At 38.9% G+C, this 12,490-nt stretch overlaps 1 protein-coding gene across 13 annotated transcripts in view; it reads left to right on the top strand.

Moving 5' to 3' along the window:
• Positions 1-12,490, top strand: part of mbnl3 (muscleblind-like splicing regulator 3) — a 56,239-nt gene that overhangs the window by 25,292 nt on the left and 18,457 nt on the right. For all 13 annotated transcript variants that reach the window (XM_017725670.2, XM_037540622.1, XM_037540628.1 and 10 more), the window contains exons 3-5: positions 7,564-7,728; positions 7,849-8,049; positions 9,695-9,934. In XM_017725670.2, the coding sequence (XP_017581159.1) occupies positions 7,564-7,728; positions 7,849-8,049; positions 9,695-9,934 (606 nt within the window). The remainder of the gene's footprint in view (positions 1-7,563; positions 7,729-7,848; positions 8,050-9,694; positions 9,935-12,490) is intronic.

Genomic DNA, 12,490 nt, shown 5'->3' with positions numbered 1-12,490 from the left:
TGCGGTATCAATGATTTCCAAAAAGAATTTCAAATTTTGGTTTGTTGGACCACAGAACACTTTCCACTTTTCCTTAGTCCATTTAAAATGAGCTAGGGCCCAGAGAAGGCAGCAGTGTTTCTAAATCCTGTTTATATATAGTTTCCTCTCTGCTTGGTATCAGCTTGGATTGGTGGATGTGTTACTGAGCCCATGCAGTGATGTCAACTACAGAATTCCACTCTGCCTTGTCTCTTGCTTACAATATATTTCTCTGGATTCTCTGACTGTTTTAAAGATATACCTTAGATGATGAAATCCTTTGCTATTGTACATTGAGAAATTTGAGAAAATGATTTGCATGTGCAGTCTTTCACAGAGTGGTGAACCCCTCCACATCTTTACTTCCGAAAGACTCATCCTATCTATAAGATGTTCCACCAAGTGTTCCACCCAATTTTTTGCAAAATGAGTTGCTGACATCAAATTCAAAAAGGGCATATATTTTTCAAAGAACAATAGACATTCTCAGTTTCAATGTTTTGATATGTTGTATCTGTACTTTTTTGATTAAATATAGAGTTGAAATGATTGGCACATCATGTTTTATTATTGTTTACATTTTACACAGCATCCCAACAGCATTCCATTTTTTGGAAATGATGATTTAATTGTCTTTTTGCTATTATTTTAAATGATCACAATTATTTAGGACTACAGTAATTTTTCAGTCATTAGATTTCTCTAATAGGCAGAATGTGAATTGGGTGGGCTGGATTGAGGCAAACAAATATAAATAAAAGAAAGCAGTAAATGCTTTCATTAAGACATCATGGGGCTTATGAAAACAAAAAAGTTTTAACTTCCCGCTTGGTGCTCTAACACATTTATCAGGGCTAAGTAATGTTGGTGTATTTGTCAGCTATGTAGCTGTATATAGCATGTAGACTGGCAGAATGAATGTTTTTGCTTGTATCTTCACTCCTGTGTAGCTGTGCTTTACTCTACACGTGATTCTGTTGAACTGTAGACATGTGTGAGTATTTAGGCTCACACAAGAGTGTAGTTTATCATTTCAGCAAACAGATACTCCTCCACCATAGGTGGTAGGAAAAGTGGGCAATCATCCAGTTTGGCCAATTCAGGCTTGTACTTTACTAAAATACACTCAGATCATGAATCTGCAGGACTTTCTGTTATATGACTGCCATATTGAGCCTTATAAGTTAGCAGAGAATAAGGAGCTATACTGATATAACACTGAATACCAGTATTATAGTCCAAAAACATTCAAACAGAAGCAGCCCTGCCCATGAGACAAGTAAAACATCAGCTCAGGCAACTTAAATAAATCTTATGAACACAACAAAAGAACATTTTTCATGTTGCTCCTGCATTAACGACTATAGGCATTTAGACGGCTGTTCGCAGCGTCACAGCAGAGGGTGGGTGCATGGAGATAGTGTGTTGTTTACATTCCATTTTGCTGGCCGTGTCGCACAGTGTGTTGCAGATTTTTTTTTTTGCAGTGATTTCCATTTTAACTCATTTGTTGTGCTGTTGTATAGCATGGATTTAACATAACTGTTAAGCAAAAGAAAGAAGGACAAATCAGCTCATAGAACTCATCCAGCAGATGAGGGGTACATTTTTATTTTTGTTAATTTATTAATCATTTTGGAGGACTGAAATGTGCAAAATAAAATTGATAATGAATGGGGTGGTAAAACAACCAGGAGATGTTTCAAGGCAATTAAAAACTGGTTCCATTAAAGGAACTGAAGAAGCTTCATATTTGTATCTGCACAGCAAGGTAAGCTGTTCAGTAGTTTTTTTTTTTTTTTACATTTTAACTGACAGGTGTGTTATTACTACTACTGTTACTGCTGTTACTACTAGTACTACTATTATTACTTAATGCTATTATTACTTTTGCTATTGTTATAGTAATAGTAATAATGGTAATAATAATACTGTCAGAGGTGTACAGTTTTACCTCATTAAAGGCTTGGTCATCATTTTTTTGGCCTCAGGCTTGTATCATAGTCCAGCATGAAAAAATGTAACTTTGAACCTTATATTTTTCATGCAAGATGCATTAAAAAGTGCAAAAACAAGTAAAATAAAAGGAAATGCAACAGTAAAAACATCTAGAATAAAAAATGTAAACATCAAGAAATAGAGCAATTGTACCAACTAGTGAGTATAGCAAGATGTAAGCAGCATGCAAATTTAATGTAAACATCAAGTGAAATACATCTAACTATTGCTTGATTTTTTAGGTTTTACTTTTATCAAGAGACTGGCTAATGGAGCAGCTCACTTATTGTTGTTGTGCTGATATTATTCTTAGTATTAAGTTTTATATATTGTGACTTCATATCTTTATTATAGTGTAAAATACTGTAACAAGTTCTCCCAGCCATACCAGATTTCCACCTCCTATTATAATGTCTCTGACGAGAATAAATCACTGGTTGGGCCGATGAAAATTTCAATGACGACGGTGCTGTGAGAGGAACATACAGACGGCATAACAGTTCAGTTTGATTGATTAATAATATAATAGTCAATAAATTAATCAGCTTTACTGTATTTGAAGGGTCTTTATCATATTAAACCATATTTTCCCCACTTTTTTGAGAAGGCTTTGAGAGAATGTAAATATTGGTAGTTTCAAAACATCCAATTCATTCTCAAGTCCATATGGCCCATGTAGGGAAAGTAAGCTGCAAAACCAGCCCTTTTTAAAAAATTTGCATTGTGATGAAAGTCAAGTGCATTTACATTTTATCTGCAACAATTTTAGCACTGCCCACTAATTTAATAATTAATTAAAATGAGTAATAAGCATGTTTCAGCCTGTCCTTCTTTTTGAATCAGACTCAAATACAGAACAGACACTCAGAACAGTACTCATTTACATGCATCAGTCTTAAATGCACCGTATCAAAGATTTTTGTGAATGGGCGGAGCTAAACAGCTAAAGGTTGATTTGGCATAAACAAATGTTTTTCATGACATCACAAAAAAACTGAAGTCAAAATGACTTGTTTTTGCAGCTTAGTTTTTATATATGGACATTATGGATTTTGGAGTGAATGATATATTGGGAGACTATAACAATATTTTTCACTATATTGCCAAAAGTATTCACTCATCTGCCTTCACACCCATATGAAATTGAGTGACATCTCACTCTTAATCCATAGGGCTTAATATGATGTCGGCTAACCCTTTGCAGCTATAACAGCTTCAACTGTTCTGGGAAGGCTTTCCACAAGGTTTAGGAGTGTGTTTATGGGAATGTTGACCATTCATCCAGAAGTGCGTTTATGAGGTCAAACACTGATGTTGGACATAGAAAGCCTGGCTTTCAGTCTCTGGTCTAATTCATCCCAAAGGTGTTCTATCAGGTTGAAGTCCGGACTCTGTGCAGGCTGGTCAAGTTCTTCCACAACAACTTGCTCATCCATGTCTTTATGGACCTTGCTTTGTGCACTGGTGTGCAGTCATGTTGGAATAGGAAGGGGCCGTCCCCAAACTGTTCCCCCAAAGTTTGGAGCATGAAATTGTCTAAAATCTCTTGGTCTGCTGAAGCATTAAGAGTTCCTTTCACTGGAACTAAGGGGCTGAGCCCGACACCCCAAAACAACCCCACACCATAATCCCCCCTCCACCAAACTTTAAACTTGGCACAATGTAGTCAGACAAGTACCATTCTCCTGGCAACTGCCAAACCTAGACTCGTCCATCGGATTGCCAGATGGAGAAACGTGATTCATCACTACAAAGAACTCTTCTGCACTACTTTAGAGTTCAGTGGCAGCACTTTACACCACTGCATTCAACTTTTTGCGTTGTGCTTGGTGATGTGAGACTTGGATGCAGCTGCTCGGCCATGGAAACCCATTCCATGAAGCTCTCTACACTGTTCTTGAGCTAATCTGAAGGCCACATGAAGTTTGGAGGTCTGTAGTGATTGACTCTGCAGAAAGTTGGTGACCTTATGTGCCTCAGAATCTGCTGACCCTGCTCTGTCATTTTACATGGCCTACCACTTTGTGGCTGAGTTGCTGTCATTCCCAATCGCTACCACTTTGTTTAATACCACTGACAGTTAACTCTGGAATATTTAGTAGCGAGAAAATTTTATGACTGGACTTGTTGCACACATGGCATCCTATCATGGCACCATGCTGGAATTCACTGAGCTCCTGAGAGTGACCCATTCTTTCACAAACATTTGTAGAAGCAGTCTGCATGCCTAGGTGCTTGGTTTTATAGACTTGTGGCCATGGAAGTGATTGGAACACCTGAGTTCAATGATTTGGATGGGTGAGTGAATAATTTTTGCAGTATAGTGTATATTACAGCAAACTTTTGGATTTAAAAATAACAAATAGGAAAATGTTGTTTTTTCATTTTTCATTGTATTTCTAGAAGATACCTGTTTCTTCAGGTGAAGCTAAATCAATTACAAGAAAAATACAGGCCAGAGGTCATCATTAGTAAATAATGTATCACAATTTTATATGTGAATTCTGGAACTGCATGGTGCTAGATGCTGCTGCGTTCATTTGTGTCCATAGTACTTGTGTGTGTGTGTGTGTGTGTGTGTGTGTGTGTGTGTGTGTGTGTGTGTGCGCGCGCACTTGTGTGTACGGGTGGGGGTAGCCCACCATGCTGCAACAGGGACACGGAGACAGGCTTCTTCTCAGCCTCCTCCATCCATCACCCCCCACCTCCATTACCTGCAGGTAATCAGGGCTTGCTGCAAAGGCACCTCCATTCTCTCTTTAACTTCCAATCCTGCAAGAGCTGCATCCCGGGTTACAGCCTAAGCAGAGGTTGCATGAGGACGAAGGGACAGAGACAACTTTTTAAATGGCCTCATGTAGCAGACATTTAAACGTCTCATTCATAAGGAAAGGCAGCAGGAGAGCTGAACAAACAGTTTGAACCGTCATGGCTGGGATGTTTAAAGGGGCATTTGAGTTAAGTTTGGGTTCGGCTCTCTGTGATAAACAGCTCAACTGATGCTGTAAACCCCACCAGCCCAAAAGAAGTGCTGAAATTAATAAGATAAAGTGAGGGACATAGAGAGCTCCAGAAAAGAGAATTAAAGTATTTGAAAGCGACTTAAAGATTTATTTCTTTTACACGGCTGCTGATGGGTCAAATCTCTTCGAGCTTAGAGGTGGATGACAACCCAGAGACTGCTGTAGAGAACCCGGGCTCTGTTTGATCCGTCTCCTCCTTCCATCCTCCTTAATTCGCAACATAAGAGCGAATCCTAACATACACCCCAAATGACGATTTCATTACTTGTTGAACAGAAATGTGCTGTGCACTTGTCTTTTTTTCAGAGAGATCTTCTTAAGCAGAAGCATAAAGCTCTTAATGAACTTAGACCTCTTTTTTTCAGTTTAGCATAATGTGGCCTTGCATGTGTGACAGTGTGACAAATTGGCATGGAATGGGCAGTATGTGGATTTTTTGCTAAGCAGATCATTGATTTGCATTTTTATCTTCAGTAAAGTATGCATGTGAGTGTGACTGTGTGAATGAGCAAAGGGGTTTGTGCTTGTTGATCTTCACAGGGTTAATAGAGTGCAATTTATTCTGAAGGGCTAATGAAGTTACCATGAGTTCACAGAATTTCTCCCTCGGCTAATCCAGCCTCTTCATAATGCACATGCTCTTGTACTGTAGGGCTCATGAGGCTCGAAGGTTTGTGTTCTGTAACATTTTAAAAGCTGGGTGCATGGGAAGTCAGTCATTATGGCAATCACTTAATGGGAAAACCCCATATGGGGGAGGTTGAGTGTGAAATAGTAACATGTGGTTCCATAATTTATCAGTGTTTCACAAAACAGAGCTTGGCAAATAGCCAAACAAGGACTCAACACTGTAAAGCAGTCACGGTATTGTAGATATCATATGAAGGCATATGCAGTGCGTTCTAGTAGGCACTAGAAATGCAACCGTTCCTGGTTACAATTTAAAACTGAGATGCAGGGAATTGGTAATAATTGGCGCTGCAAAAACAAATCCATGTTATCAATAACGTCGAAAATAAGAAATCGATTGTTATTAAATAGTTGCCTGATGAAGTTTGTGCTCGTCACTTACTTGACTTAACAGAGGGAAAACACAGTTGGTGGACGCTGCAGTACAAGTTTATGCATAACTAAAAGTCAAATATATAGAGCTCATGTAAAATAATTATGTAAAAAGACACTTTTTAAATAAATTTATAGATTTATAAAACTGAGCCCACCTTTGATGGCAGTGTGACTGATAAACACATTTGTGACAGAAAATGACAAAGCTCATCATGGTGTATAAACCACATTAAAACTGTAGTCAAAACTTAAAAACCTTATTCATTGCTTGTGCACTAATGCACGCAGACTTGTGCTCATCCGTATGGCCATGGATATTTTTGGAAAACATACTTTCTTTTTCTGTGTTTTCTTTCACCTCCCACCCACATGAAAATTATGTCTTAGTTACCTGAAAAATAAGCTTTTGTAAAATGCTCTCTAGGTTAGACATTCCTGTGTTACATGATGTTGCAGACCATAAAAAATAATTAATGTTTTTTGCTTTATCCTTAGCAGAGAAGTATTTTGAATAGCAGTGCAAAGTTCTTGTAGAATCAGATTGCCTCCTTAATAGTACTTGGACTGCTTTGTAAGACTTACTCATGTGTTGTTCCATTATTGTTTCTACACCTTTCTTGCCCAGTAAAATAGTGTGTTTGAGGGCAGTGCAGAAGATCTTGTGGCATTGTTGATCTTGATAAAAGAATGACTTAGAAGATAGGCGTTTTAATTTTGTGCAAAAGGATGAATAATTCTTGTATTTTTAATTTGTTGAAAGAAACTTTGTTTTCTTGTAAAGTTTAGTTATTAACAGACCACTGGCTGCACTTTTCCTTTTCCTAAATGAATAAAAGCCATTAATCACTTGTGAAAATCATTGTTATTTGCAGCCCTAGTAAATAGAAGTTAAAAAGTTATAAGATGTTTCAGCATGGACTGCTTTTTGAATCAGGCAGAGGAGAGTTAATCAGAAAAGAGTACATTTACAAATGTCAGTCTTAAAGGCAACAAAAGAGCCTGTTTAATTCTAAGGGGTAAAGAGAAGTTGAAAACAGTCAGGTAAAAATTAATCAACACTGTTTGTTCAGTATTAGCATTTTATCCATATTTATACTTTAATGTAATACATTTAAAATATCTGTATTGGGGGTCTAGAGGTGGTGATACTTGATATTAGCCCAGCTCTTTTCATATCAATGCGTGTTGAATTTCTAATACTTCTGGGTGTTATTTAGTTGTATTTTTTTGCAGTCCTTCCTAGTATTATGTTGGTGGCAGTGGATCCCATACATCCAGGGAAGCTCATTTTAATTTCGTCCTCTCAATCATGTGAGCCTTATCTCTCTGTCACCCAGCCGCAGCTCCTTTTGAATCTGAAAGCTGAGAGCCAGCGCCATTCATCATTCAACTCGGTCCTCTCTGAACCCTCTCTTTTCTTCTTTCTCCCTCTCTCTTTTCTCCGCTCTCCTCCTAGGGCCGCTGCACTCGCGATAACTGCAAGTACCTTCACCCCCCACCACACCTGAAGACCCAGCTGGAGATCAACGGCCGGAACAACCTAATACAGCAGAAGACCGCCGCCGCCATGCTGGCCCAGCAGATGCAGTTCATGCTGCCCGGAGCTCAGCTACAGCCCATAGTGAGTCCGCCTTTTCACATGTAATATCTACTACCTTACAGTATAACTAATGTCTTAAAAGTAGCATCCACTCTCCTTTCCCTCTCTTCTTTGCTTCTTCTTTCTGCTTGTCCACGTCAGACCTCGTTCCCAGTATCTCCCTCATTGGCTGCCAGCCAGAGTGTGGCGTTCAGTCCCTACATGGGTCACGTGAGCCCTGGCATCGGCCTCATGCCCGAGCTGCTGCCCAGTGCCCCCGTGCTGGTCCCGGGGAGCCCCACTGGCATCACCATGGGCAACGGAAACTCCACGCAGAAGCACGTTCGCACAGACAAGCTTGAGGTAGTGCTCTGGGCGTAGATCTCTGTCTCATCAGTGTGTTGTGTAAGATCAGATCCATGTGTCAGCATTACATAATAGTAAGAGATTGGCAAGTCATTGGTTGAAATAATGAAATAGTAGTGGTGTATAGCAGCAATTCAGTTGCATTGATTTTGTGGGTTATAATCGAATTGATTGTAATAATACTCAGTAATGTCTGCCAAAAATTTCTGAGCCTATTTTCAAATGTAAATCCTAAAATAATAGCTTGGTGTATTGTTTTTATTGTTTATATTCCACTACTATGCAAATTGCTACTACAGTCACATGTGTATATTTTTAAAATTGTATATTTAAAATGGTTCTGAATCTTACACAGAGGTAGACAGACAATGTGTACTCACCATTCAGACCAACAAGCCAATGAATCTTGTGGCCAGAATTATTGAAACATGGTTTTATATATATTTGTATATATTGTATTTACAATTTACAAACATGCTTCAGTACCAGCAAACACTATATCCACCTACCTCTGTATCCACAATTTTTTTTTCATAATACCAATCAAACCAAAGAATTATCTTTTTCATGATGCATTCAGCCATGGAGTCCCAACTCCACCTTCATCAGACTTTGATCAGTTGGCCTTGTTACTCTGTTTTCCTGTTTGTGTTGTGGAAGATTTTAGTGCTATAACAGCGTTTATTTTACAAGCCATAACAATGCTTCTGTATATTTTATTTTCTAATTGAGTTAATCCAAGTAAAAATGAACTTGTATTGTCAACCTGTTTGGCAAAAGATGACATATTTCTTAAAACCATACCATAGTCATAGCAGCAGGCTATCAAGAAATGCTCATAGTTCTAGAAAGAATGAAACTAATCAAATCATCATGATATGTGAGCTTTCATGATACATTAAATTGTTTCCTGAAGAGCCATACCTGAACTGAATCTCTGATCTAAAACATGTTTGAAGTATGAACCCTATGTAATTTAAATGTTGAGAAACAAAGTAATTCAGAGCATTTTTAATGAGATACAGTGCATTGCAGAGAAAATGACTGACTCTTTAAAATGTCCAATTTCTTTACAATTGATCTGACCCAGAGGTTGCAATATTTGCGGTTCAAATATAGCCATTTTAAAACGACCTGTGATCCTACATCTGTTTCCAGATTTTTTGTATGCAGTGTTAATAATTTTAAAAGTATGATAAATTTTACTAATGTGAATATATTTTAAAAATAGCATTTTAGGCCAAAACCTTGTCGCAAAGCTGCAATAAAACGGTGTTGCAGACATGAGGCACTTGTAATCATTTCTTATAATAACTTTGTGCAATATAATTTTTAGTGGCTTTAAACGCTTCACATTTCTGGTTCCTATCACCACCACTGTGAGCAATTCTGTGTTGTTTACAAATATAACAATTGAATTACGTGGAAAAAATGGAATTCCTATGTAAGGGGTATTACACAGCAACTACTGTGAATTATACAGTTATTGTTATGTAGCTAGCATGACGTATGTAGATGGGAGAGGAGTAGATGTCTGGATGGCTTCTTAGAGTTTAAGGGGTTGTCAATGTGTCAAATTGTCTTTGCAATACCATGAAATATGTGTCTGTGCTTTCTCTTACCTGCCTGATCCACTTCCTAGGTGTGTCGAGAGTTTCAGCGCGGAAACTGCACACGGGGCGAGAACGACTGCCGTTATGCCCACCCGATGGAGGCAGCCATGGTGGATGGCAGTGAGAATTCGGTCATCGTCTGCATGGACTATATCAAAGGCCGCTGCAGTCGCGACAAGTGCAAATACTTCCACCCGCCAGCGCACCTGCAGGCCAGGATCAAGGCAGCCCAGCATCAGGCCAGCCAGACCGCCGCTGCAGCAGCCATGGTGAGACGGAGACAGCATCACCTACTGTACTTCACCTCTCAGACCTGCAGCGTTTGGCATAAGGATCAAAATGGGAGAAAAATTATACATCAGTAGAAAATGTGGTATTTCAAACATCAGTTCTAGTATTATTTAAAACCAGTTCTTTCCTACCAAATGTCAAACAAATTGAGTTGTCGTTAGCATCAATATGTGTGTTACACATTGTGAATGTGAAGTCACAACCCCTTTCTTAATTCATTAGGTAATCATATGTGATTGCTTCAAGGAGCACAAACCACATCAGTATGTGCATTAGCTAATTCAGTAATTACAGAGTGATATCCAACAGACGAGAGCGATTTATATGAGCAATCTTGCTGGAAAGCTGTATCTTCTTGATGGTTCAAGAGGTGCTTTCCACATACTAATACAGAAATGAAAGTGCTTGTCAATAGTTTCTAATCAAAGACCAATTTATCCCTTGAGAACACGTCAAATTTCTCATAGCTGCTACAGTTAGATATTTAGACGCATCACATGAAGATACACATATGTATTTATAACTCTGCTTTAACAGACCCTGTGTATGTGAGTATGAGGGGAATGTTTAATAATTCAGAGACCCTGCAAGGCTGTATGCTGTGTGAGAGCGAGAGAGAGAGAGAGAGAGCGAGAGAGAGAGAGAGAGAGAGAGAAGTAAGGATGAAGGAGGAATGGCTGGCCCTTTATCTTCTCAGTGATGTGTAGAAACTTCTGGCTCAGTGATCAGTTATACACACCAACTCTGCAGTGCAGGTGCAGGCATAAAGGAGGGAAGAAGAGAGTGAAAGAAAGATAAAGCATAGAAAAGGAAATGGTGCAACAATAGCTAACTGCCTCCCCCCATCTGCATGCAGCTGTTTCGCTGCAGTGTGCTCTCTCTCGCATGACATGAGTGCTTCTTCTGTGTCCTCTGCAGCGCTTGCAGCATTTCAGTATCACAACAGCCAATATTTTGCGTCTTTCTCATGCTAGTCTTCTTTTATTTATTTTTTTTAACAGGTTTAAAATGTTGTGTCATGCTACAACCTTTGAGCTTGCTCATCAGCTTGCCGTAGTATGGTTTTGTGTTTATTCCATTTTGCTTTCATTTAGGCTGTGCTATCTTTTCTCATACTGCCCATTGTGTCAGCCATTCGTTGATCGACTGATGTTTGTGCCCTGTGTTGCCCTTAACACCCCTTCTCTCTTTTTTTCATCCTGTTTCTACATTATTCACAAATATTTCATCACAGCTGACACCATCCCCACATTGGTTACAGTGTTGTGTGCCTTGTGTGTGTATGTGTGTGTTTTGTTTGTCTATCTTCATTGATTGGTTTGCTGTCGTCATGCGCTCACTGCCTGCTAACCCAGCCGCAGCCTACAGCACGTCCTCTGAAGCGCAACCTGCAGCCAGCCCCTGACCTGGTACTTTTGACCTCTCTCCCTTTTTTTTAATCTTTATTTTTACCTCATTTCCTGTTGACTTTTTCCACTGCTAAACACTTGCTCGTGTATGCTCCATGCTCATTTAAGCATGACTTTCAATGGCATAATTATCCTTCAGAATGATATAACCAGCTTGGCTCAGCCTTATATACAGCGCTAGAGCTGCACAATTAATTATTTATATTGCAGACTCGGCGTGTGCACAGTTTCCTAATTGCAAAATGATTTAGTTTTGTTTTTTTTCTTTTACATCTCAATAAAACTCATCATGGAGTAGAAAGCTGTTTAGCGTTAGGGCATTATGACATCCAGAAACACTCGTGAATGTAATAGACTTCTGTAGACCTATGCTTGGTAACGGCTAACTCAGTTGTGGTATATTTTTTTTATTCATCTCGTGCAAACCATTGCAAGACACCAGTATTTCCATACGTAAACGTAACGCATTGGGTAATGTGATGTCCTACATTAATACCTTATTTATTGTACCAAACACACATGAAGTTATTCTAGAAACACAGCGGTTGAGCTTGAGCATGATGTGGAAAGAAGCCAATACATGGGGCTGTGAATATTTTAGGACATCCTCATACTAGGCATCGGCACGAGATCCGTTTTTTTTTTTTTTTTTTTTTTTTTTTAGTCCTGCTCTCGCAATATTTTATCCTGCTCCCTCAGAATCTCATCTGGCTTCCCCCTGCACCCTAAACGTTTTGTCCTGCTCCTGCCCACATTCACATGTAGCTGGTTTCCATCTGCATTAATCAGTATTGAAAATGACTACTGTATCTTAGACGTGCCTTTAGTTGGCTGTTTTTTCGTGTATTCACCTTTATTAAGAGCACTTTCCACAGCTGTATCAGCCTGACTGTCTGAAGGCTCTGCCTTGCTTCATGACTATTTACAATGAGTTTATTAATTTTTTTTATTTTGTTGCTATATGTAGTGATTATCCTTTTATTTATTTATATTTAGGCTATTTGTCTTGTACAGTCATAACCAGATAAATCAGTGGTCTCCAACCCTGGTCCTGGAGAGGTAACGTCCTATAGAATCTAGTTTCAACCACAATTTGCCAAACTTGCTCAAGGTAATCAACCTCTT

The sequence above is a fragment of the Pygocentrus nattereri genome, chromosome 8 (assembly GCF_015220715.1).
Source record: "Pygocentrus nattereri isolate fPygNat1 chromosome 8, fPygNat1.pri, whole genome shotgun sequence".
NCBI lineage: Eukaryota > Metazoa > Chordata > Actinopteri > Characiformes > Serrasalmidae > Pygocentrus > Pygocentrus nattereri.
Note: the sequence above shows the minus strand (reverse complement) of the source record. Positions and strands in the feature narration are given on the sequence as shown.